The 26,122-nt window shown below is 58.2% G+C and overlaps 1 protein-coding gene across 1 annotated transcript in view; it reads right to left on the bottom strand.

The window, feature by feature from the left end:
* Positions 1–877: 877 nt before the first annotated feature.
* Chd5 (chromodomain helicase DNA binding protein 5) overlaps positions 878–26,122 on the bottom strand; it is a 38,492-nt gene continuing 13,247 nt past the window's right edge. The window contains exons 9-42 of the mRNA XM_033767400.1: positions 25,363–25,529; positions 25,053–25,274; positions 23,327–23,533; positions 22,988–23,199; positions 21,109–21,240; positions 20,915–21,023; positions 20,119–20,310; positions 19,848–20,048; positions 18,390–18,527; positions 18,183–18,304; positions 17,578–17,751; positions 17,157–17,298; positions 16,214–16,345; positions 14,373–14,490; positions 13,706–13,830; positions 12,901–13,132; positions 12,691–12,801; positions 12,409–12,581; positions 11,549–11,723; positions 11,355–11,447; positions 11,129–11,217; positions 10,803–10,936; positions 10,469–10,613; positions 10,036–10,195; positions 7,471–7,550; positions 7,172–7,304; positions 4,994–5,083; positions 4,423–4,548; positions 4,110–4,218; positions 3,153–3,285; positions 2,643–2,838; positions 1,830–1,993; positions 1,471–1,524; positions 878–1,100 (exon numbers count right to left, since the gene is read on the bottom strand). Of these exons, the coding sequence (XP_033623291.1) occupies positions 1,002–1,100; positions 1,471–1,524; positions 1,830–1,993; positions 2,643–2,838; positions 3,153–3,285; positions 4,110–4,218; positions 4,423–4,548; positions 4,994–5,083; positions 7,172–7,304; positions 7,471–7,550; positions 10,036–10,195; positions 10,469–10,613; positions 10,803–10,936; positions 11,129–11,217; positions 11,355–11,447; positions 11,549–11,723; positions 12,409–12,581; positions 12,691–12,801; positions 12,901–13,132; positions 13,706–13,830; positions 14,373–14,490; positions 16,214–16,345; positions 17,157–17,298; positions 17,578–17,751; positions 18,183–18,304; positions 18,390–18,527; positions 19,848–20,048; positions 20,119–20,310; positions 20,915–21,023; positions 21,109–21,240; positions 22,988–23,199; positions 23,327–23,533; positions 25,053–25,274; positions 25,363–25,529 (4,889 nt within the window). The 3' untranslated portion in view covers positions 878–1,001. The remainder of the gene's footprint in view (positions 1,101–1,470; positions 1,525–1,829; positions 1,994–2,642; positions 2,839–3,152; positions 3,286–4,109; positions 4,219–4,422; positions 4,549–4,993; positions 5,084–7,171; positions 7,305–7,470; positions 7,551–10,035; positions 10,196–10,468; positions 10,614–10,802; positions 10,937–11,128; positions 11,218–11,354; positions 11,448–11,548; positions 11,724–12,408; positions 12,582–12,690; positions 12,802–12,900; positions 13,133–13,705; positions 13,831–14,372; positions 14,491–16,213; positions 16,346–17,156; positions 17,299–17,577; positions 17,752–18,182; positions 18,305–18,389; positions 18,528–19,847; positions 20,049–20,118; positions 20,311–20,914; positions 21,024–21,108; positions 21,241–22,987; positions 23,200–23,326; positions 23,534–25,052; positions 25,275–25,362; positions 25,530–26,122) is intronic.

The raw sequence follows: 26,122 nt of genomic DNA, 5'->3' as shown, positions 1-26,122 counted from the left end.
GAGATTCTGTCCCCCAGGCCCCCCCAGGCCCCCCCTGGAAACTCCCCGCTTAGAAATCCAGTGGGAGGGACAGAGACAGACCAGCCACAGCCAGCAGCCCGACACACACCCCGGAGGGGATGGCCAGGCTCCAGGCTGCTCCTGCAGGGACTCAGGCAGGGCCTGGGGGTCAAGGCCTCTGGGTTCAGGCCCCACCCTCCAAGAACCCAGCAGGCACACAGTGCCGTGTGCAGAAAGTCACCTCTATAGCCAAGCCAGGGATGGGAGAGAGATGAGCCCCGCACCCCAGTGGGCCATTTCCTCTGCATCTGTGGCCCGGGGGCCTGTGGACAGGGAGGTCTGTACCCAGAGGTGAGGGGGACAGCTGGGCCACCAGCAACCACAACCCTCCCTGCCATGGCATGAGCACTTCTGGCAAACGGGGAACCGGCAGTGGCCCTGCCCACCTCTGGGGCACATGCTTCAGCCTGTGGTAACCACAGAGTCTGGGCCCTCACACGCTGGGCCAGGGACAGACTCGTGCCCACCGTCCCCACGAGTCAGCCTCTATCGGGGGTCCCCAGGCCTGGCAGGAAGGAGCCGGAAACACCTGCCCGGACCTGGTACCAGGCATTCCCACCACCAAGCCGGACAGCCAACAGGGAGGGGACAGAGGTCGTCACAGAGGCAGATGGGATGGGGCTCGAGACGGTGCTGCTTCCTCCCTGGCCGGGCAGTCAGGGAGCCTTCCTTGTGGTCCAGAGCCTGGTAACAGGGACAGGGCGCTCCAGGCCAGAATCTTCCACGTCATCCAACTTTTATCAAGACAGAAGCGTCCGAGTCTTCAATGGGAAAGTGCAAAGATGTACAGAAAATGGAACTCTTCCAGGAAGTCACTCTGAGAGGGGTGGAAGGGCACATCCGCGTGGCCATGGGTACAGGCCACATGGAAGAATACTTGAATTAAGAGATGGCACTTCTGGACTTTGGCCGGGCTGGGCCTCGTCCTCCAGGTGACAGCATCACTCGGTTTCCCTTTTTGTCCCGAAGTGGCACCGGCTCCTGCAAGTTGGCAGCTTTTCTCTCCCGTGGGGGTCGCGCAGGTGGCCCAGCAAGCGTGGCTAGGAAAGGCAGATCGGCAGGTTACTTGGCATGGATGGCCAGGTGGCCAGAGCTGACCTCAGAGCTCGGAGGGGACTCCTACGAGAAGACCTCCCAGCGCCCCCCTCCTCAGGGGACAGTGCCTACGGGGACAAATGGTGCCCCCGTGAAGGAGGTCTGGAATGAGCCCCCTGCTCCCGGCCAGCAGTACCCCCAAACTGTGGCCACCCTCTGCCATGGGCAGGGAGTGGGAGGTTAGACAAGCATGGCTCCCTGGGGTGCCCACCAGCGGCAGAGAGCAGCGGGGGCTGACCAGGCGTCGTGCTATCCTTAGCGAGGCCCAAGAAGCCAGGCTGAGCCCAGCAGTGCTGCCCACCCGCGGGGCCTCACCTGGGCTGGAAAACAGCGCTGCGACGGGGGGACGCTGCGGGGGCGGCTAGATGTCTGCAAAGAGAGTGAGGGGGGCTTGCCGGTGTCCACAGCAGCGGGCAGGCCGGGCCCCGCAGGACACCCGTGTGCATGCTGCCCAGAAGCAGACGGGCACCTACCGGTCACATAGGGGCCCAGGGGCATCTGGTTGTAGTTGACAATCCCTCCCGGTCCGGGGCCCCGGAAGTTGGGCCCAAAGTTGCTGTTGTACATCTGGGAGGAGCCGAAAGCGCCCTGGAGGCAAGGACTCAGCTTTAAGGTGCAGTCCGGAGCCCACCCACACCTGCCCAGGAGCACCGGAAGCGCAGGATGAGCCTGACCTGCTGGATGGTGGGGTCCCCGGCACGGTTGGTCAGGCGGCTCAGGATGCTGCGCTCAGACATCTGCAGGCGGGCGGCCACCGGGGGGATGCGGGACAGCATGGAGGGCAAGCGTGTCACATCTGCCTTCATGTCGCTCAGCAGCTCCTCCAGCTGGTTAAGTACTGCAGGGCGGGAGGTCCAGAGGTGGACACCTTGCCCGCCCCTAGGGTGCAGGGAGCCGCCCGGCCAGTGCCGTCCGTGTACAAGGGTGTGTTTCGACACGACCAGCAGCAAGGCACCAGGGGGCGCTCCGCGTCAGGCCTTCCAAGGACCAGGGCAGCTGAGTGTTGCCAACGGGGGAACCGTGGGGGTTTCCAAAGAACTTCTCCAGGGGCCCCTACTTCCGGACTTCTGACAAAGCAGAAAGACAGAGGCCCTGACCAAACCCAAGAACTGTGGTCCTGCTGGGGCGGGATGGGACCAGGACAAGGCTGCAGCCCGTGGTGGGGGTGCAGGTCAGCAATCCCAGCAGGTCCCGGACTCGGCACCCTGCCACCACCCCGGGAGCTGGCTAGGGACAGAAGGGAGCCCAAGGACTACAGAGTTCTGAGCAAGCGTCAGAGATCCTCACCTTTCATCAGGGACACTAGGGAGACTCTCCCTGAGGACCTGGTGAGGATCAGGAGACAGGAGCACCCCACTGCGGTTTGCCAGCCCACAGCTCCAGGGAGGAGGGGCTGGACAACAGGACTGTCCCCGTCCGCCCAGGGGGAGCCGCACCTCTAGGCTGGCGCTCTGTCCCCAGCCCCGGGCCAAGACACAGTGGCTCACCCTTGTGCAGTACGGCGTTGGCCGGCTTGTTTCCGGCCAGGGACTCCTTGGACAGGTGCTGGTGGCTCTCGGCCAGGCACTCCACCTCAGCCAGGCGGGCGTTGAGGGCCATGGCCGGGTGGTTGGGGTCCTGGGTCATGTTGAGGTATGCGGCCCTCCGCAGCTGCTCCTCAATGACCAGCGCCTGCTCCAACAGCTAGGGGTGACAGGGCATTAGGGGGGCCCCTCTGGATGGCCACTATCCCCAGCACCCACCCTAGGACCAGGGAAAAAAGGGAGACATCCAGCCACCCACCGTCCATCCTCACCTGACCTGGCCACACCTTGGAGTTTCCATCAAGCTGGACCCCTGTACCCCATGTCACCCGGGGCCTGGCCCAGAGCAGGAACCATATTACTCTACTGACTGTCTGACCCCAGGTGGAGGGGTATGGGAGGGGCACTGCTGCCCAACACCCCTGTCCCCCATCCCTCAGCCCCTCCCCCACACCTAGCCCTGCCGAGCCTGACCTTGAACCTGCGGGCCAGGAACTTGTTTTTCATCTCCAGGTAGTTGCCCTTGTGGATCTCAGACTTGAAGGGCTCGTTGAGGATCAGGTATCTGGGGTCGTTCTGGATATCCTGCCAGCGGGCGTAGCCGTGCCTGCGGGCACCGTCAAGGCAAAGCCACACAGGGAGTGAGCCTAGGCCTCCCTGCGCGTATGTACACTCACGAAGATGGTGACAGTGCCGGTGGGCATGGGAGAGGCTTCCCGGGGTTGACTCCCTGCCCTGACAGCCGTGGACATGTCCCTTATGGTTTATGTCTGGAGGCCCCAGGCAGGGCTGCGGGAAGGGGAGGAGATCAGAGGTAGAAGGCCGGGTCAGGTTTGAAGGGGCAGTCACCGGGGTGTGGTGTGGGAGGGTCCACCTCACCCGGCTCCTCCCTTCTCTCTGCTTCCTGCCCCTATGCTGTGAGCAGCTTTTCCTCCACCAGGCCCCTCTGCCCCGTGGCCCTGCCTTGGAGCCAGTGGACTATGGACTGAACTGCTACAGCTGTGAGCCCAAGTAAAGCTTTTCATTCTCAAAAGGTGGGTGTCACACACTGTCTCAGCCATGGGAAAAGTCACTGAGCCACAGTCCAGTCATACCCAGGCCTGTGAGTATGGCCTCAGATGTGATCAGGGCTTCTAGGTCCAATGACTGAGTCCAGACAAGAAGAGAGAATTTCTTTGCTTTTTGTGGCAGGTACTCACTATGTATCCCAAGCTGACCTCGAACCCATGGAGATCCCCCTGCCTCAGCCTCCCAAGAGCTGGAATTGCAGGTGTGGAATTACAGAACACCATGCCCTGATGAAGAGGGAATTTTGGACACAGACACACAGAGAAGGCCTGGTGACAACAGAGGCCAAGTGAGTGACCAGGAGAAAGTGAGGTAGGTCCCCCAGAGCCAGCAGTGCCACCCGACCTGGCGGACCAAGGATACGTCACAATGCCTGCCAGCAGCCAGTAGTCATGGCGTCGGTGCCAGATGTCATAGATTTTTCCCGAGGACACTGCAGCCCGCTCCTCATTCTGCCACAACGTGTGCAGCTCTGGGGAGAGAGCCGGAGTGCGCAGGAGGCAAGGTCCCCTGACCTGCTTCCACACCAAGCTGAGCTCTCCCTTGACACCGGCTATGACCCCACACACCAGACCCTGGCTCAGGTGCCGCTAGGAATGGTTATTTGACAGCCTTCTATCAACCAGTCACACTCTAGTGTAAACCAGCCATCCACCCAGACCACAGGGCTCCATACCTGTGAAGCCACCATCTGCAATGTTGAACATGAATTTGAATTTCCCATTCTTGCCCTCCTCGTCTTCCTCTCTGTCACCATTCTGCTGTGTCTCAGTGGCCTCCTTCTCATCAGCCTTGGTGTCATCTATGGGTGCACAGATCATACTCAGTCTCCATCCAGAAGGATGGACCCCTGTCCTTAAGGAGTCAGGGCAAAGAAGGACTTTGAAGGAATGAGTTGCAGCCTTCTGTCACACATAAGGAGGCTGGCTCTGGGCCTAGCCGGGAATAGGGCAGGAGATCGCCAAGCAGGCACAGCACAAGTTCAAAGAGCTGAGGAGGAGGCTGAGGCAGGAGGATCACCCCAAGTTTGAGGCCAGCCTGGACTACACAGTGAGCTGACCCAAGGATGGAGTTCTAGAGGTCCACAGAAGTGAGCCCCAATTCCTCCAGGCCACCTTGCTTGCCGCTCTCTAGGTGGCATCTGTGCTTGTGACCTGGAGACATTACCTAAGAGCTGACCAGGGCTCCAGTGGCACCCCAAAGAGGCCAAGGGTCCCATAGCAGAATGCAGTGGACAAGCCCCACACCTGGCCTAAAGTCCCCGCCGTCCGCTCTGCTGTGACTGAGGCTGAGGTCCAGCTTGTCCGGGGCCGTCTCCTTCTCGGGGGGTGCCTCCTCTGTAAGACACGGGGGTCCTCACCAGTCAGCAGGGTAGCTCAGGGTCCAACATAACCCCACGACACGGAGGCCTGCTCCACTGACTCCTCACTGGGCCCCTGCACCCATCACAGGGTGAGCCCATGTGCTCAGCACCAAACACCCAGAAATGCTGGGCACAATGCATGAGCAAGGCTGGTGTGTAGGTCAGCAGCAGAGCACTTGCCTAGCACATGCACAGCCCTGTATTCTATCCCTATTAGTAATATATAACTGAGGACGGAGGATGTAGCTCAGGGGCACCGTGCCTGCCTCTCACGAGCACAAGGTCCTAAGTTCAATCCCCAGTACCAAAAAACCAGGCTCTGGCAAAGAGGAGGCAACCCAAAGCTACAACACCAAGATCCATCCATCTTGAGCAAGACCCAGCAGACCCAAGACCTCAGACAAGTGTCTGGAGATGATAAAACAAGGTCACTTAGATGCTAAGGTGTGTCCCTAGTCGGGCATGGTGGCGCAAGCCTGTAATTCCCAGTACTCAGGAGGCTGAGGCAGGAAGAGTGCCATGACTTCAAGACCAGCCTGGGATACACAGTGAATTCAAGGCCAGATTGGACTGCATGCTGAGATTCTGCCTCAAAGAAAAAGAAAAAGAAAAAGATCCCATGGGGAAAAGAATAAGACAAAAAGTGGCCAGGGATTTGGCTCAGTGGTTCCGCCATCTGCCTCAAAAGCACAAGGGCTTGAGTTCGATCCCCTGTACAAAAAACATAGTAAGACCAAAAAATGGAAAAAGTCAGATGAAATGTCTAGAAATAAACATATTAATTGCAGAATCCTACAACATTCTCCAAAACTTCCCCTCCCCTGGTGCCCATGCCCTGCGTGAGTCCAGGACCATGAATATGATAATCATTCTCCTGTGGCTTTGGTATGCCATGCAGCACAGTGACTTTAAAACAGGGAAGCCACCTGAGCAGACCAGACTCAACCACCTAAGGCCTTAGAAAGTCAGTCTTCTCTGGATCGTTGCAAAAAAGTCAGGAACTCCAGGCAGAACAGCATTTCCGTGACTCTTGCTGGCTTGAGGGTGGAGGGAGGGAACATGGGCCACCAGGTCTCCAACCTCGAGCAACTCAGCTCAGCCATGACAAGGAGCTCAGGAGTGATTCTTCCCCAGATCCTACAGGTGAGAACTCAGCCGAGCTGCTAACTTGACCTCAGTCTCTGGAGACCCTAGGCACAATACCCAAGTTTGTAGGACTATGTTACACAGTCACATACAATACACAGCAAAAGAGGTTGACAGGGTACAAGGGTAAAGCAGGGTTGGAGGTCTAGCTATTACAATAAATGTAAAGGATTAAAATTCTTAGCTCAAAGATATAATAAAGTTAGATCAATATAAATCAGTCAAAATAAGCCCTAAGGCAAAATGTATCACAACAAATGATAATTATTACAAAATAATTAGAGGTGCACCTCACCAAAAAAGTAGTAAAAACTTAAACAATTATGCACCTAACACAACCCAGCCTCCAATGAGATGAGGCAAAATCTGGCATTGCAAGGAGAAGAGATTAAATCCACAATCACTGGAGGAGAGTTTAAAGCAGTGCCTCAGAAAGTGAGCTCCAAAACTGGTGGTAAAAATACTAACAAGCCTTATCTAACACTCTGACACATGGACTTGGAACCCTCCGCCCAGCAATTACAGAACAGACATCCTTCGAAAGCACACAGAAACATTTACAGAATCAAGACTCCACTGAGCCAGAAAGCAGCCTTTAACCACACCAAAAAACACACCCACATTTTCAAACTAGAGTTAGAAATCACTCAACAAAACACAGCCCAGCAGGGTCAGGAATTTGGCTCAGCAGTTTCACCACCTGCCTCGAAAGCGCAAGGGCCTGAGTTCGATCCTTGGTACCAAAAGAAAACAAAAACCACAGCCCAGGGAGCCCAGTCTGTGCGCAGCACAAGCTAAAGCCCACGTAGAGAGAACCCAGGCCTAAGGGCCTACACACAGGGACAGAGCAATGCCTGGAGCAAGGCTAAGGCCAGAGGCTGTGCGTGATGAGCACGTGGGTCCAGCCTGACCCTACCTTTGGGCAGCTGCTCCGGAGAGGCCTGAGCCTTCTCCATCTCCTCCGGCCGCTCATCTCGGGCTCTGTCTTTGCTGTCCATGCTCTCCTGCTTGTCCTCCCCCTCCACTCTGTCCAGGGCAGTTGGCAGGGTCTAGAAAGGGAATACTGGGGGCTGCAGGGCCTGGGGCCTCAGACCAGGGCCGCAGACCAGGGCTCAAACTGGCTGCCAGGACACAGAGCTCAAGAAGGCTGGTGAGGCCTGAGAAGGGGCCCAGATCCAGCCTCCACCCCATGGTCCAGACTGGTGAGTCCCATACCTGGACTTCCAGGGGCTTCTTTAACTTCTGCAGCCCTGACTCCTTCTCATCTCCACAGCCCAGTGGGGCATCCACTTTGTCTGAAAAGAGATGGATCCAGTGGCAGGGGAAGGCAGGGCCAAGGCGATCCAGAGAGCCCAGGCCAGGCCTCTGCCCCAGGGACCCATGGAGCAGCAGGGTAAAGCAAGGGAAGCGGGGAAGCGGAAGACAAGGTCCAGACTGGAGCCCAACACTGAGTCTGGTCCAGCTTTCCAGCTAGCTGAGTCCTCGGCCAAATAAGTACATAATCACCAGAAAAACACTAGGAGACAAATAAGTAAAAATGGGCAAAAGCTTGCCATCCTGGCACACATCTATAATCCCAGCAGTCTGGGAGGCTGCGGCAGGAAAAGCCCAGGTTTGAGTTTGGCCTGGGCAACTAGCAAGACCCTGTCTCACACTTTAAAACTAAAAAGGGGACTGGGGAGCCAGAGATGTAGCTCAATGGTGCCACACCTGCCTAGCAAGCACAAGGCCCTGAGTTAAATCCCAGTACAAAAAAAGTGGGGTCGGGGGGAATGGAGCTCAGTGCAAAAGCCCTAGGTTCAATCCCGAATACCACAAAAACAAAATAACAAAATAAAATACACATGGGCAACGGATCTGCAGACGCATCTTCAAACAGATATAAAAATAGCTCAGAAAGCACATGAACAGACAGATGCTCCAATCCTGCCATCGGGAAAATGCAAACCACAACCACAGAGAACCAGCCCTTCAGCCGCCAGGGTGGCTGGCATCACGAAGGCACCAGCCTGCCGAGGCACAGCAGGATCAGAGGAGCACAAGGCCTACAGTCCCTGGCAGGGTCCCACAGCGCCACGCGCAGCAATCCACTCCAGGTGCACACCTGGGACGATCGGGAGCCCAAGCCACACAGGCAGGGAAAGAGGCTCACTGCAGCACCCTGCACTTCTCAAGTAGAAACAACCTGTATGTACACCATCGGTGAAAAGACCAACAGTATACGACATGTCCTCCGGCCACAGGAGGCATGAGGAATGCATGCACAAGGCGGGCGTCATGGCACACACCTATAATCCCTGCACTCAGGAGGCTGAGGCAGGAGGATCACCAAGAGTTCAAGGCCAGCCTGAACTACATAGCAAAATCCTGTCTTTTTTTTTTTTTTTTTTTTTTCCAGTACCAGGGATCAAACTGGGGTCCTTGCACTTGTGAGACAGGTGGCAGAACCACTGAGCTAAATCCCCAGCTCAACAAGACCCTGTCTCAAATATAAATAAATAAATAAATAAATAAAACGAACAGATCACACTACAGTGTGGATGTATCTTCCATTATGTGCATCAGTCGCACAGTGCATGATTCTGTTTACATGAAATGTCCAGAATCAGCAGGCAGAGGTTAGCCGCTATCTAGGGCTGGGGGAGGGAGACAGGAAGTGGCTGCTAATGAACATGAACATGGGGCTTCTGACTGGACTGATGAAAATGTTCTGGAGTGAGCATGGTGGTGGAGTAGAACTCTAAATACAGCAGAAGCTCCTGAACAGCTCTCCTTTGTTACAGCTGTGTCCAGCTGTCCCCCAAAGCCTCACATAGTCACAGATGGCTTTTTCAGAGGTGGCTGCAGCTAGTATATGTGATGCTGGGGCTGATTCATGGAACAATGCTGGGCTCAAGGGCACTAGGATTAAGGGTGTGAGTGCTGCCTTCCCTAAGCAGCCTGGATAAGACAGATGGAACACAGACAGCCATGGTTGCTCCTCCTTGCTTTGCTGCCTTCTGCCCGCCATGAACCATTGCCCTTCTGTGAGGCCGCCCTGCCTTGGAGCCAGCCGATTATGGACTGAAACCTCTACAGGTGAGCTAAATCTAAATCTTTGTGAGCTAAATCAACCTTTGCCCCCTTAACTTGTGAGTGCTGTGTATTTTGTCTCAGCAATGAGAAAAATAACTAAGACAGCTTAAACGAGGGAACTGTGTCCAGTGTACAGAACTGAATCCCAACACCATTATTAAAAAGAAAACCAGAGGGCTGGAGATTTAGCTCAGTGCCACTGTCTTGCAAGCACAAGGTTCCAAGTTCGAACCCCAATACCCAGGGCCAGGGATTTAGCTCAGTGGTTCTGCTGACTGCCTCACAAGTGCAAGGACCCAAAAAGTTCGATCCCCAGTACAAAAAAATAAAACAAAGCAAAAAGAAAACTACTATGCAGAAAGTCACTTCTGCAGGTGGACACTTCCAGTGGAGAGGTTGGGTTTGGTTGTTTTAGTTTGGTTTCTGGCACTGAGGACTGAACCCAGAGTCTTCATGCTGGGAGCTCCATTCCCAGCCCCTTTCTAACTATTATTTTGAGACACGGTCTTGTTGAGTCTCTAAACTACCCTAGCTAAGATCAAGCTTGGGATCTTCCTCCCTCAGCCTCCCAGAGTGCTGGGATTACAAGTGTGCACCACCACGCCCAGCTGGGACACTGTACCTTGCACAGAATGCAGAGGGCTCAGTGACCCAACCCTCCTATGACCCAGTGCCCTCCCTCCCCTGCTCATCTGAACCCCAGACCTGGCAGGCCCAGTGGGGCAGGCGGCAGGTGAGCGGGGCTGGCAGGCACCGGCGTGTTGGGGTCTGAGGAGACGACCTCGCCTGGCTTCTTGCCCTCGGGCCCCTCGGGGACCAGGTCCGGGGTGCTGTACTTCCCATTGACGTGCTCGAACTCCTGGACCTGAGGAGCAGGGACAGCGGTGCTCGAGGCTCAGCTCTAAGGCCAGGGGACATCTCTGCCCGAGGCTGACCCAGACAGGTGCACTTTGCTGGATTCCCCCGCCAGTCCCCACACCCTCCTCGGCCCTGTGACCTGCCATCCTGGCCTCGGCCTCCCTGTCCCTCACTCTGGGATATACCCTGGGCAGCCGTGTCCTGAGCCAGGCACTGGCCCTGTGACCACGGACCCCTGGGTAGTGCCAGGGCCCCCAAGATGTGCAGCTCGCTCACCCACCTTCTTCCTAACCAGTGACATCACCCCGATGCGCGTGAGCACGTGCTGCCGAGACAGCCCCTCCCGCGGCACGCCGTCTGCGAAGGTCTCTGCGCCGTCGGCCCCAGGCTCGCACAGGTGTCGCATGAAGAGGGACACATAGGCTCTGGGGTGGGGGGACTGGGCTCAGGGAGTGGGGGGCCAGCAGGACCCCTGGGGATATCTCGGCTGGAGCCACCCACCTCCTGGCCAGCCTGTGGACAGAGGGGCTCCTGGTAGGGTACCCCCAGGACGGCCACCGTCCATGCAGAGGCCCACAGGGACGGGGGCCACAGCCAGCGGCCTGGGCCCTTACCTGAACTCCTTCTCACTCTTCCCGCGCAGATCCCGCACCAGCCAGTGGGAGTTGAAGGCGTCCTGGGGCGGCATGCCCCAGCGCATGATGGCGTTCAGGAAGGCCTTCCTCTGCCGCGCATTGAAGCCCAGCACCTGGGCAGGAGGGCAGGGGCAGGTGGGCCTGGGTCAGGTGCAGGCCAGGCACAGAGTACTCAGGTGCAGGAGGAAGAGGGGTAGCCTGCAGCCAACATGAGCACCTGTCCCATTCTTATCTCTACTTGGCAAGGACCCTGGGCAACCCCAGAGGAGAGGGACTGGGAGAGATGGGGTGCAGGCGGGCCCCACCTCAATGTTGCCACCAACTCGAGCAAGCAGAGGCGGCAGGGGCTTGTCTCTGTCACTCTTGAGCTGCCTCCTGGATTGTCGCCGTCCACCTGCAGAGCAGCCCAGCATAAATGCTCAGGTGAGGCCCTGGGCCTGCCCCCCATGTCCCTGGTCAGCTGGGACCCCAACCAACCCCACCTGGCCCCCACCAGCCCCAACACCCAGTGCAGCAGTGGCCCCAACTCACTCTGGCCCTCCGGCCGCTCCTCGAAGTCCTCGTCCTCGTCCTCAGAGCCAATGGAGTACTCAGACTGGTTGTCCGAGAGCTCGTCCTGCCACTCTGCAGGGCCGGCACAGGCATCCATCACCTCCCGCCCTTCCTTCAGGAGCCTCCCAGCCTGGCCCAGGAGCCCCCACCCACAGCCTCGGCCTGGCACATACCCTGGTCCTCCTGGGAGGCGTCGTTGTAGTTGACCTGCTTCCGGATGCGCTTGCCCTTGCCCAGGTTGCGGGCCAGGTCCTCCTGCTGCTGCTCGTAGTGGTGCCGCAGCAGCTTCTCCCAGTAGTCAGGGTCTACATTCTCCTCCTGTTTGATCACCTCCCGCTCCACCTCTTCCTGGGGCCGCCGTGGGCGCTGGAGTCAGTGGGGCAGCCTGGCCGGGTGGCCCTGCCACCTCAGCCACCCTCCTGGGCTCCAGGAGCATCTGGAAGGCCCGCCCGCTGCAGGCTGCGTTCCTCTACCCACTCCTGCGAGCTCTTGGTCCTACTCTCCTATGGTGGCCCCTGGCCTGAGCCAGCCTGGAGATGCTGCCCTGAACGAGACCCAGCCCTGCCCTCAGAGGGCTCCTGACCCAAAGGGAGAGGGGGTTGGTACTCAGGGTCTGAGAACCGGAGCAGAAACTAGGGTACGGTGGGCCCCCAGGAGAGGCAGAAGGAGCCCTCATCAGGGAATCGGAACTGGCAAGAGGGAGGGGAAGGGAGAAGTAGCAGGTGGCAGCGTGCATGTGCTTTGGGCCAGGAGTGGTCCAGCCCACAAGGAGGTGACCGAAAGCAGGAGGATGGGGTACTTGGGACCAGCTGGGAAGGCCTAAAACCGGCCCCTGCCAGGCCTCCACACGGGGTGGTGGGTCTCTGGCATTTCAGAGATGGAGTGAGAAAGCTGGAGTCCAGGGAGGAGGGCCACAGCAGACGTGCCCAAGAGCCTTGGGGGCACCACCTGGCTGCAAGGCCTTCAGGGCCATCTCAGCCTGAGGGCGGGGTTCTGGTGCGGGGGGCACCATGAGGCCCTCCGGGGACCTTACCACGCCGTCCTCCTCGCGCACCACGTACTGCGCCACCTTGAAGGAGCTCAGGTACTCGTTCATGTTCTGCAGCTCTGTGTCATCAGTAGCGTCCTGGTTCCGGTCCAGCAGCTTAGAGATGGCTGCATCATCATAGTGGATCACGCTGCTGTCCTCCACGTCCTTGTTGTCACCTGGGGGATGGAGTCACCATGGGGACACAGCTGCAGAGTGCCCAGGGCCACCCCTACCCCCCACACAGGCCCTTGCTGTTCCCCTGGGACCCCCAGGAGCAGCGCCTACCTGGCGGGGTGCTGCCGTGCTTCTTCTTCGAGCCGGCGGCCAGCGCACTGCCCCTGGAGGACTGCACGTCAGGGATGGGTGTGGCCGGCCTCTGACCCTGGGTCATCATGCCTGGGGCAGAGGAGGAGAAGGTGGCACAGGGCACAGGGGCCACAGACAGACCTCCCACCCAAGGCCTGGCTGGTGAGCCTGGCAGGGCAAGGCGCCCACCCTCCACGTCGTCCTTGAAGAGCTCCTCGGTTCCGAACTTGAGGATGTCGTCCAGCTCCTGCTTGGTCATGGAGCCCGACTTGGAACCCAGGCCGGGCCTCACGACCAGGTGCGTCAGCATCATCTTGCGCTTGGCCACCTGTGTGATGCGCTCCTCCACCGAGGCCCGTGTCACGAAGCGGTAGATCATCACCTTCTTGTTCTGCCCAATGCGGTGGGCGCGGCTAAAGGCCTGGGGAAAAAGACAGCCAGGGCTCAGGGCACAGGGCTGGGCGCCACGGCACGAGCGCGCAACCAGGAAGGGGCTGCCCTGCCTGCCCAGCTGGAGGGCAAAAGTGCCTGGGCTGGTGGAACATGTGCCATGTGTGCAGAAGTCTGAGGGCTGCACCTCCCTGTGCACGAGCACACCCCACGACTGTACAGCTGCGCACCTGTGTGCAAGAGACCCAAGTGTGTGCCCAACAGACGTGTCAGACGTGCGTGTGCCCCAGAGCAGTGTGCCCTGGGACACCTGGCAGCTCAGTCCCACAGCCCCTAGCCCTTAGCCCTTGTTCCTGTCAGTGCCTCCTGCCCCTCCTCCATCTCTTCCTCTCCCCAGACCTACAACAGGCCCCACCCTCCTCCTGCTACCTTTGTGGCCTTGGTCCAGAGGTGATAGACAGAGGGGGATCAGCAGCCACAGGCAGCTGTGTGCCTTGGACACCCCGCTCCCCTCCCCAGGCATTTCCTCCTCACTCCCAGGCCCCAGGGAACTGGAGGAGCCCCAGCAGGAGGGTATGAGGGTGGATGCTGGGGGGCTGCTGACCTGGATATCATTGTGCGGGTTCCAGTCCGAGTCATAGATGATGACGGTGTCTGCTGTGGCCAGGTTGATGCCCAGGCCACCCGCCCGGGTGGACAGGAGGAAGCAGAACTGCTGGGCCCCAGGGGCTGGGGAGAGAGGCCAGCAGGTGGGGTGGGACAGTGGGGGGGGCTGGCGGGTGACAGGAGCAAGGGAACAAGGCAGGTGGGGACTGCAGCGCTAGGTCCCTGGCAGAGGCCAGTTCCGCAACCCCATTGCAGATGGGTGGCCACCCCCACACTCAGGGAGGCCAGGAGCCCACGTAAACCTGTGCAATCCCCAAAGTCTCCTGAGCCTTGGCCCAGTGGAGGATGCCACACTCTGCCCAGTGCCACTGTCACTGATTTATCTGGTGTTTACCAAACCCTCTGGACCTGCTTCATTTGTGACAAAGATGACATTTCCTCCCCCCACCTGCTTTCCTTCTTGTCTGCTTCTAATTCTGTTGAGAGCAATGTCATTTGCTGGGCCTCCTAGAACCCCAATAGGTCCCTCAAAGTGAATCCTTTTAGCATGTAAAGCTAAGGGACACCACTGTGACCTGAGGGCCAGGCTGCTTCCCTCAAATGTTTGTGGAGCAGCTCAGGGATTCTCAGGTGGGTCCCTGGGAGGCCCTCAGGCAGTGAGATACCATTGAATCTGTCGATCGCCTCCTGCCGGAGACCCCCAGTGATGCCACCATCAATCCGCTCGTACTTGTAGCCCTCATACTCCAGGAAGTCCTCCAGCAGATCCAGCATCTTGGTCATCTGCAGGGGAAAGGGATCTGCGAGGGGTGCCACAGAGCCAGGAGCCCCATGGGACATGAACAGGGACCCCACTGCAGGTTGGGAGGAGAGAGCAGCCCAGAGTGGAAAGATAAATGGAACCCAGGCAGGGCTATAGCAGGACTCGGTGGAGAATGTGGCCTCCAACCTCCCACTGGACAGCCAAGAACAAGTCCCTGCTCCTCACCTGCACTCAAGGCTTCCCCTGCAACCCAATGCTCCCCATAGCCCTGCTCAATCATCTGATTCTCTTCTTGGAACACCCACCCCCTTACTGCCCAAGGAACTCAAACATTGGGAAAGCAGTCCCTTCTGAGCTTCCATAACCATGGCAATTCCCCATTGGTCTTGAGATCATTTAGCTGGGTATAAAAGTGTCACCTGCCGGCTCCCCTCAGTGCATGGAGACACTGTCAGAGTACCCACCATATGTTGTAATGAGAAGCCTGAGGACTGTCCAGTTCTTTCCTATGTAGGTTCCAGGTCTGAAGTGCTGCACTCTCCCTACCAGGTGCCTACAGGTTGGTTCATCGTTACTGACTTTGCTTGTTCTGCCATGCACTTCCGATCTGAGACCTCATGTTTTCTTCCAAGCCCACAAACTTGTCAAATCCTGCTTTGCACAATCTCCTGTTTTTCTCCTGAAACTCCTATCAGATGATTGTTGGAGCCTTCCAAGACACCTTTTATGCTCTGATTTTATCTTTGTCCCTCTGGACTGAACCATTGGAAATTTCTCAGCACTGTGTTCCAATTCCTCAGTATCTCTTCCACGGGGATGAGAGTTTATCCACTGGTGAAATGTTTTATTTCAATGACTAAATGCAGACTTATCTGTTTCCTTACCACCTATTTCTGCCTAATTTCTTCTTTGTTCATCTGTGTTTGCCATTCTGAGGACCCTAAGCTTGTCTATTTGAAGTCTTTTTCAGGCTATCATACTGTAGTTTTCATTTGGATTCCTGTTATTATTTTATGGGATGCCTTAGCATCCAGTTTTGTGGCAGGTTGGAGAGCTAGGGTGTGTCCGCCCACTCTCAACAGGAGGGCTCTGTCTATCATGTGCCTTTTGCACATGTCTAGCTCTTGTGCAGTTCTTCTCCTTGGTCTCTCTAGGTCTCTGCCCAGACTCATGTCTTCCACTAGCAGTGGTGCTGAGAGATTGTGACTCTGTCTCCCAGCCACACAGTCATAGGCCTGGCTTTTCCTGGGACCCTGCAGCCCACCACCCACCCAGGGTACATGAGGGGCTGCAGGCACCAGTAGCTGTTTCCATGTGACTTTTGTACACAGAGCAGCAGAATTCCAGATTCTGCTTCTAGCAATGCGGCTGGCTCTGACGCAGGGGAGCATTTTCAGCCCCCAAATCTTAACGGGTCCATCACTATGACCTCTAACACAGCTGACCAGAGTCGGGCAGCTGTCTACTGAGCTGTCTGCTACTCTGGACTGAGGAGCTTGAGGGGGATGCGTCCTCTGTACCCCTGATGTGTGACAGACGTGGACAAAGGGATGGAGGAAGAAATGGTCAAACTTGAGACTGGATGGCCCGGCCTCTGACCACACTGAAGGCAGTGCTGCCACGGCTGCACAGACCAGGATGCAGGGAGTGACCCTCAACACCCAAGCACTGGGATGGCATTGGGACCAGAGGAAAACGGGCAAGGCTTGGCCCCCCGCCTCCAGGGTGGGAGCTCTGGCCCACCTGGGAGAAGATGAGTACTCGGTGCCCCTCGTCCCTCAGTTTCTTCAGCATCTTCTGCAACAGCATGAGTTTCCCTGAGGACTTGACCAGGGAACTGCCATCATAGGAGCCGTTGGGCAGGACAGGGGCTTCCTGCGGAGCATCAGAGAAGGGTCTTGGGGGGCTATCCTCTGGCTGGCACCAAAAGGGCTGCAGGGGATACGCAGGCCTGGCCAGGATCAATGGCCTAGGACAAGCCAGGAGTCACAAGGGCCCCGTGGTTGCAGACACTGTTCCCAGGCAGGCACAGACCCCATCCCTTCCCTGGCCATGCTCCCTGGCTGAGATCTCAGGGAGCAAACACACCAAAGCTAAGCTGGCCTTCTGCCCCTGCAGTCCCTGGAGGGTCCAACAGGGACAGAGGGCTGGCTAGGCGACATCCCCCAGAAGGTTAAACTCCAGCGACATGCACTGACACACCAGTACCAGAAGGATCTGTGGGTTCTCTAGGCCATGTACCCCAGCACAGCTCCCTGCCTGGCCCTGGTACCATTGAGGGCTTAAATCAGAACCCAGGTGGCAGGGACCTGGCAGTGGCAACGACCAACAGGCTGAGAGAAGCCCTGGCCTGAGATTTCTACAAGCTCTCTTCATGTTAGAGAAAGACGCGAGGCTCAGAGAGGGGTGTTAACTTTACTGAAGTCACGGTGCCAGGGCTGGGTGTCGGACCCCACGCTCCAGTATCTCTGCCATGGCCACACCTCGGAGGGAAGGAGTGTGGCCAGCCCTGGGGTCCCAATGCAAATGTTGGAGGGGTCTCGGGGTGACTTGGCGTCCCCTTCTTTATGGCTCATGTGGAGGGGACACAGGAAGGAGAGGCCCTGGCCAACCAGGGGACAGATGACCACATGGACCTGGCACAGCGGCCTGAGGGAAGCTGCTCTAGTGGCCACAGGGAACCTACCACAGCAGCCACAGGGAAGAGGTAGGGGTGGTTGCAGCACTTCTTCAGGTCCATCATGATGTTCAGCAGAGACACCTGGTTCCCACCCCCCTTGGAGTTCAGCGCCTCGAAGTTCCGAGTGAGGATAAACTTGTAGTACTTCCTGCACGGGCACGGGCAAAGTAGGCTGGACACACTGGGCCTGGCCGGCCTTCAAGGGGCACTCGCCACAGCCAGGCGCTACATCCTGGGCGCCCCCAGAAGGGAATCCATGGGCCCAGAGTCACCCTGCTCGGAGCTGAGAAGCAGCCCCAAGAAGGGAGGGCTTGCCACTCGTGAGTCAAGGTGGGGGCAGAAGCTCCTCCCCACCCAGCCCTGGAAGCGTAGAGGGGAGGCCAGCTGAAGGGACAGCAGGGGACGGCAGCACAGCCTCACCACTCACTTCTGCATCTGGCTCAACTCCACGCGCACAATGAGCTCGGTCTTGGCCGGCATGTTCTTGAACACATCCGCCTTGAGCCGCCGCAGCATGTGTGGCCCCAGCAAGTCGTGCAGCTTCTTGATCTGGTCCTCCTTAGAGATGTCTGCAAACTCCTCCAGGAAGCCCTCCAGGTTGCTGCGATGAAGAGCAGGCTAAGAGCCAGGGCAGAGGACGGGAGCACAGAGCCCTCCTCGGGGAACAGCAAGATGGGAGCAGGGAAGACACAGGAGAGGGCCAGGGACCTGGGCACGGCCCTGGGTCTCCTTCTAAAACTGTGTCTCCATTCAGGACAAGAGCTTTCCAGGACTACTAACAGGTTACAGACGGGGAAACTGAAGCCCTGGGGGCCCCAACCTAGGAGCCACACCTGCTCTCTAAAACCCAAAGTTCTAAGTCTTCACCCAGAACCCCCACTCTACTCTGGGCAGGAACAGGGGTAGGGGAGAGGAAGAGGATGAGAAATGGGGTCCATATTGCCCCCCACCTCACTCCTGGGCCCTGGCTTCCTGCCTCATCTGATGGGGCCCCCAGCCTGGCCGCCCCTCCACCAGGCCCAGGGAACGCACTTGAACCTCTCGGGGGTGAGGAAGTTGAGGAGATGAAAAAGCTCCTCCAGGTTGTTCTGAAGAGGGGTCCCTGTCAGCAGCAGCTTGTAATCGATCTTGTAGCTGTTCAGGACCCTGAAGAACTTCAGGGAGCAGAGGGGGCTGGTCAGGGGTTGCAGGGGCACCCCCATCCAGGGCAGCCCGAGCCCCACAGCCACTGCCAGACACCTTGGACTGGTTGTTCTTGAGCCGGTGGGCCTCATCCACCACGAGGCAGGCCCACTCGATGGAACCCAGGATGGCCTGGTCAATGGTGATGAGCTCATAGGAGGTGAGGAGGACGTGGAATTTGATCTGCACTTCTTTCTGGAAGGAAAGAGGAGAAGGTGGAGGGTGCAGCTGGGGACACAGCAGACCAGTCTCGGGAGACAGTCGAGGGGCAAGGGTAGAGCCAGCCAGGTGTAATACCAGCTGTTGGGAGGCTGGAGCAGGACTGCGGTGAGTTCAAGGCCAGCCTGAACTACATAGAGAGACCCTGGTCACAAAAAGACAAAAGATGAAAATATTTTTTTTTTAAAGAAGCATGGACAGGAACCTCACAAAGACTCCAAAGAGCCCCAGGGGGATGGAGAAGACAGCAACCACCAGCAGAAGGGTCAGCTGAAGCCCAGAGCACTGCACAGTACTTCCAGAGTGGAATTGCCAACAAGGAAAAATAAACTGTCCTTGGGACATGCAGGTGCCCACCCACAGACTCAGCCACCCTCATAGGGAAAACGCTTAAAAAAAACATTTCACCCATAGTAAAAATGTGCAGGCTTGTAAGTCAGAGGTGATAGAGACAGGAGAATGAAGGTAGGTGTGCGCAAATCCTACAGCATTGGATAGAAAGGGCTTAAGGATTGTGGGGTCTGCGGGGTCCTAGAACTACCCCCAGGGTGCCAAGGCAACTGCTCCATGCCTCTCCCCTCATCCTCAGGAACCCCGTGAGCTGCTCCTCTAGTCCCCTCTCAAGCCCACAGGCATCAGGCTGCAGAACTCTCTGGGGTCTTAATGCCTTTTCTGCATTACTGACTTAAAATTCTAAAGCATTTCAGTGTTGAGTCTGTTTTGCACAGAAAGTCCTGTGGGTGGTGACGTGCACTCACAGAGGTCCTGTGACCCTGGGGCAGTTCTCGGCCTCCACCCCCTCCTGCTCCTGCCCAGCAACCATGGTCACACTCTGCCTGAACCCGGTTGCTGGTGCGAGGGATCAGGTCTGTATTCCATGAGCAAACCGCAGGCAGGATCAGGCTGCCGGAGGACTGCACTCACTCAGAATCCAGTGCTCAGAGAATGTGACAAACAGATACACCTGCTCATGGCAGATCAAGAAAGGAAAAAGTGCTGGATTTGGTAGTGCATGACTGCAATTCCAGCACCCCAGGAAGCTGAGGCACGAGGATCTCAAGGTCAAGCCCAGACCCCAAGCAACTTAATGACTTAGCAAGACCCCATCTCAAAATAAAAAAGGGCTGGGGATGGAGTTCACAGTGGAGGCCCTGGGTGCAATCATCTGTACTCCTCCACCAAAAAAGAAAAAAGCAATGCTCCCATCTGTCGTTACGGGCAGCTGGTACACTGCCTCGCCTGCCTAGGACTGGGCAGGGGGCTCCTGGGGCCCCGTGGTGGGACAGAGCCTGTCACCTTCATGCGGAACACCTTCTTCCCACTCCGAATGGCATTGTCCTCGAAGGAGAACTCATTCTCGCGGATCACGGAGCGGCTCTCCTTGTCTCCCGTGTAAGTGACCACGTAGAAATCCGGCGCCCACATCTCGAACTCGCGCTCCCAGTTGATGATGGTGGACAGGGGCGCGCTGACCAGATAGGGTCCCTTGGAGTGGCCCTGCGGAGAGACATCCACATGAGGCTCCTTCCCAGGCCAGCGGCCCCTCCCTCCGCCGACCGGGCCCCACCTCCTTATACAAGGAGTAGAGGAACACGATGGTCTGCACCGTCTTGCCCAGACCCATCTCATCAGCCAGGATGGTGTCGGTGCCCTGAGCCCAGGAGAAGCGCAGCCAGTTGAGGCCCTCCAGCTGGTACGGGTGCAGTGTGCCGCCGGTGGCATCGATGTACCATGGCTGCTTGTCGAACTTGACGGTGGGCTGTGGGAGGTGGAGGCCCAGCCGCTCAGAGTCCTGGTCACCCGAGCCCCTTACCGCGCTTCCTCCTGCCCGCCCCACCCCACCATCCTGACTCCTCTGCAGATCCTGGCTCAGAACCCCGGCCTCCTTCCAGCAGGGAAATCCCTGGCTGCTGAATCTCTGCTTTAGAGCCCAGAGTGTCGTGACCACGTTGGCCCTGGTCCCCGCTTCCTCCAAAACGCACACGGTGCCTGGACACATATGGGGCATTTGTTCAATAGCATCAGACGGATGGTGGACGGATGTGTCCAGGCCCAGGCCCTGTGCTCAGTGGACGGCAGGGATGCACTCACCTTCCCTAGCTGTTGATTCCATCCCTGGGGAAAGCTGCACTTCTTGAAACAGGGCCCAGGGCTCTTTAACCCTGTGCCCCCAGTGCCAGGTGCTGGCAGAAACCCCAGAGAGTGCTGCCAGTCAGATCCATGGCACTCCTTGCATGCAGGAATGGGGTAATTAGCGGCCAGCTGTCAGCCATCCCGCCGCCTTCCCACGGCCCTGTTCCCGGGCTGTGACTTGGCACACAGCCGGGGTCTTGAGGACCAGCCTCTCCAGCAACCCCACTCACATCCACAATGGGTGTGTCGGGCGGCTTCTCTTGTTTGTCGTCCTTCAGCTTCTTGCCCTTCTTGATGAGCCTCTTGGGCAGCCTGGCATCCTCCCCCAGCATCAACTCCCTAGGGAAGATGTGCCACCCGTGTGAGCAAAGCTGGGGCTGGGTGGGCCCTGGCCAGTGCCCAGCTGCCAGGTGGCACGGCCCACCTGTGGCCCCAGTAGGCCTGCTTCAGAGTGTCATAGTAGGGGATGTCGATGTCGTCGATCTCCCAGGTGCACTGGTCGTAGGGCAGGTCTTTCCACTTGATCAGGTAGTGCACGTCCCCCTTCTTGTCAAAGCTGCGACACAGAAAACTGATGGTGGAGAGAAGCAGTCCCCAGGGTGGCACAGGGATGAGGCAGGGCCCCTCGCAGGACAGAGGGCACTTGTACCGCCCGCCATCCCCAGCACCCAGAGAACCACAGGAGGCCCTGCCTGAGGCCACACAGCTCTGGTGGGGAAGCAAGACTCCCCCACAAGGGACAGAAGAACACGGAGCTGAGAGGCACCAGGAGCCAGCCTCTAGCATCCTTTGTCCTTCCAGCCTCTGCTGCAGGGAGGGGTCCCCTCGGGTCGGGTTGTCAGACACAGGAACTGTGTCTTCTTTTTTGTTTGGCTTGGTTTGGTTTGGTTTTTAATTTGAGATAAGGTCTAAATCTCCCAGGTTGGCCTCAAACTCATCACAATCCTCCTGCCTCAGCCTCTCCAGTGCTGGATTACAGGTTTTTGTCACCACACCCAACTTTGTTTTCTAATTTAAAAAGCCAAAGGACTGAGGCAGTGCCCATCCCTGGGGAGGGGCCGATCTCTGCACTGGAGGCAAAAAAGTAACTGGGGCGGGAGGGGAGTGGCCTCTTCCAAACACCCCAGGGACACAGGGATGCAAAGACCCAGCCCAGCAGCACATAGCTGATCTGACCACTGCAGGGGTGGCAGAGGGTGTCCACACCTCAGGTGGATCAGGACAGCAGGCCTGGGAGTGTGGCAGGGCCGCAGAGCCTGGCATCCCTAAGTGGCAGCTGGTGAGGCAAACAGGGTGCAGGGGCTACAGCCAGCCTGGGGACCATGAAGAGCAAGACCAATCCCCAGTCATGAGTTTTTTGTATAAATCATTGGTTTTATGCCAATTCTGAGGACTAAAACCCAGAAGAGGCACCTGGCCCACTTGGAGGCACTGGAAAGCTTCCATCTGTGCAGCACTGGGCTCAGGCTCCTGGGATCCAGCCTTCAGGAGGGCTGGGCAGGGGACAGAGCAGCATTTTCAAGCCCTATAGCCCCCCACCACTCCGGCCACGCTAGCAAACCCTGGGAGACCCACAGCAAGCCACCCCACAGGAGCCGACACCACAGAGGCCAGAAGATGGGAAATCCAGGGGGGAGTCAGAGTGTGGCCTAGTTCTTACACTCTGCACCCCCAGAGACGGCACCCCCAGAACCTTGCAGCCAGGGACACACACAGTGGGAGCCACCAGCCCTAACCACACCACACCAGGCACAGCCAGGTAGTTTGAGGCGTGCAGAGCTCCTGCTGCCACCCAGGCCACTGCCTGAACTCAAGCACTGGAGCTCAAGAATCAGCAGGCTCCTCCGATGGATTACTCCTCATCCTAGCTCCTCAGCCTCTGCTGGCCTCATCACCTGGGGCTTTCAAGACTGCTCAACTAAGAGCACTGGGGGTTGGAACAGCAGCACAAAGAGTAGGTCCTGCCCTCAGAAGACGCTGGGTTCGAATCCCAGCTCCCCCACCTCAGCCATGTGACTTGACCTTGCTGTGTATATCCTCGCCTTTGCGCTTTGGGATGGCTGCCCTCAGGAGTGCCAGCTGCTGCCATAACACGGGAGGTGTACATCCACCACGCCTCTGGCCCTTTGCCAGGCCTCACAACTGCCCCAGGCACTGAGCACTAACTCAGCAGGAGCCGGGAGCACAGGAGGCTCTTGTTCCATGCACAGCTCGCAGACCATCAGTCGGGGAATGGGGCAATGTGTCGCAGCCCCACGGCCCTGAGGCGCCTGCCAGCCCAGGGCCACCCCAGTGGCACACACCTGTGGTTCAGGATGCGGTGGATCATCATCCACTCGGGTTTGATGCCATAGCGGTAGAAGCGCTCCTCCATCTTGGCGTAGAGCGGGTCCTTGTTCCTCCTCTTCTCGCTCTTGCCATCCTCATCGCCAGAGCCATAATCGAAGGGTGGCGGCTCGTCCATGTCATTCTTTCTTTGGTAGTTGCGGTACATCACGGTGTGGTACAGCTCCAGCTGCTCGGGGGGGGGGGCACAGAAGGTCGGGAAGATGGGCCTTGTCCCGTGTCCCCGGGCCCAGCTCCCAATCCCTGGAGGCTGGGCAGTGCAGAGATGAGCAGTCGCACCTGCCCAGGTGCCTCACCTGCAGCTCCTTCACCCAGGAGCAGTGCCAGTAGGAGAGCCCGGCCCACTTGACAAAGAACTCCCTCTCGGGGATGCCCTCCAGGGGCTTGGGCGGAGGCATTCCCGGCTCTATGTCAGGTCCTGGCAGCCCGACCACAAAGGGTGCCGGGGGCTCCGTCCACTTCCAGTGTAGAATCCGCTGGACTTTGCCCTTCAGTGGGGGACACTGTGGACAGAAGAGGGTCCCCAAGTTCAGGACTTAGCTGCCAGGCTCCACCTTGAGGCTCCCACGACAGCAGGCTGTTTTACAGACTCCCTCAAACCGATGCAGGGTCCCCAAGTCAGTGCCACGGTGACCCCACAGTTCCCTTTCATTCTCAGGAGCACCACAGGACAAGGCAGTATGGGGACTTTCACATTTGGCCAACCTGAGCCAGGCTGGTTGAGACCACCAAGACCCAGGACGGCAGGAAAAGGAAGGCTCTGTCCACGAGGGACCACAGAGCAGGATGTAGAAGCCAAGGCTTCAGATTCCTTGTGACCATGGGTTCCCTCTCTGTCCTGAGTCCTGCTTAGAGGCCCCAGAGAACATGTCACACCCAGACCCACACACCGGACTACAACCCCGCCCACCTCTGCCACCCCTGAGCAGGGCCGCACCCAGGCCCCATACAAGTGCACTATGCAGGGAGCCTGGTCTCCATCCTGGAAACACACTCAGGGACCCAGGATTCTGCGGCTCTGGGGCGTGGCAGGGTGTCACCGAAGCCACCAGCACACTGAGCACGCAGCTCTGGGCCTCAAGGGAGGCTGAGCAGGGTAAGGACGGCGGGTCCCAGCTCTGCCCATCGGCCCTGTGCAGCTGCCGGAGCTTGTTCGGCAGCCTCCCTCCCAGATCTGTTGGTGTCCGGTCACACACAGGCCTTCTAGGGCTGGGAACTCACCCCAAATCACCCTGGTTCTGCCTCAGAGTGGAAGCCAACAGGAGAGGAGGAAGAGCCCCTATGTGGCTCTGGGAGTCCGATGGGGCTGGGAGGCACCAAGCTCCTGCCTCCCCCAACCCCAGAGCAGCGTTCCAGGAAAGCTGAAGAGGTGCACCTGTCCGGTGGCCCCGGACCCCCCACATACACGGACATGTGCGCACGTGTGCACAGCACAAACACATACACACACAAGCCCACGGGTGGGTAGGAGACAAGTCAGAGTCAGGGTTGGAGCTTAACATGCCTGCCATGACTGGAAGCAAGGGGTGGGGTGTCGGGTACGCTCTCCTCTCCCTGCACAAGCTGGGGCTCCAACATCTGGAGCCTCCTACCCTCTGCAAAACCCAGCTTGGGGTGGGAGCCAGGTCGTGCACAGTGCTAGAGATCTGGGATGGTGTGTGGCCCTAAGCCAGGCACTTCACCTCCCTGAGCCTCAACGTTCTCATCTGAAAACAGGAATAACAAAAACTCAGCCCTGGTACTCTTAGTAAAGTGCAAAGGACGCAGTGTACGCCGGCTGAGCCTTGGCACACGGTGCAAGCTCAGTAAACAGCCGCTGGGAGGTTACCCGACAGATCCGGGTGAGGTGGGGCGTGGCCTGGAGCCGCCTGGGCGGGGCTGTGTGGTGGGCTGGTTGGGGTGTGGCCGGCGCCTGCAGGGTTGCGTGCTCAGATTGGTGGGCCGTGGGCGGGGCCGTCCTCGGTGGGCGAGGCCTGACACTGTTAGGGGGCATGGGGCGGGGAGGGGCGGCGTAACACTCACAGTACAGCGCGGGCAGAGCCATTCACCGTTTGGAATCTCGGGCAGCGGCGGGTTGAGGCAGTGCAGGTGGTAGGAGGACGGGCAGGCGTCACAGCAGAGCAGCTCGCCACCATCCTTGCACACGCGGCAGAACTCCATGTGATCGTCCTCCTCCTCCTCACAGCCGGCCTCCTCCTCCTCATCATCTTCGTCCTTCGGCTCCCACTGGATGCCCTCCTTCTCCTGGAGGAGTCCAGGTGGATGCACGCTGGCCCTCCCTCCTGGCTCCTCCCCACGCCGCACCGCCCCCAGTCCACGCGCCCCGACATACACAGTGCGGACAGCTCCACTTGCCCTCGGGAGCCTTCTCCAGCTCAGGGTCTAGGCACACCAGGTGGTAGGCCCGCGGGCAGGTGTCGCACAGGATGATCTCCCCGCCCTGCTGGCACACTTCGCAGTAATCCTGGTGGTCCGTCTCATAGCCGTCACCATCATCAACTGGGACGGGAGAGGCAGTGATGGAAAGCCGGGTCCCCACTAGCGATACGTGACCACCTCCGCCACCCCAGGCCAGACACACGCAGTAGGTGTCAGCTGGTGGATCGACAGGTGGGTGCGTAAATGTGGGGGAAGTGTAGGAGGTATAAGTAGGGGAGTGGGTGGTAGACAGGTGGATGGACGGCTGTGTGGACAGGTAGATGGAGGGAGGGATAGGTAGTGGGTTGATGGGCAGGTAGGTAGGTGGGTGGGTGGGTGTGAGGAGTGGACAGGTGAGTAGATGGTTAAATGGGTGGATAGCAGGTGGGTGGATGAATGAGTGGATGGATGGATGGGTAGGTAAATGGATAGGTGGATGGCTGGATGAGTGTGTAGGTGGATGGAAGGTTGGTTAGACAGATGGATAGATGGCTGGTAGGTGGATGGAGGGATAGACAGGGGATGGATGGATGGACTGATAAGTAGGTGGATGGGTGGTTAAACACATGGATGGGTGGATGGACAGGTGGGTAGGTGGGTGGATAGTTGGATGAATGGATAGATGGGTAGGTGAATGGAAAGATGGGTGGATGGATGGGTGGGCAGTTTGGGTG

The sequence above is a fragment of the Fukomys damarensis genome, unplaced genomic scaffold, assembly GCF_012274545.1.
Source record: "Fukomys damarensis isolate Sample0158 unplaced genomic scaffold, DMR_v1.0_HiC HiC_scaffold_23, whole genome shotgun sequence".
Taxonomy (NCBI): domain Eukaryota; kingdom Metazoa; phylum Chordata; class Mammalia; order Rodentia; family Bathyergidae; genus Fukomys; species Fukomys damarensis.
This window is presented reverse-complemented; position numbering and strand designations above follow the sequence as displayed.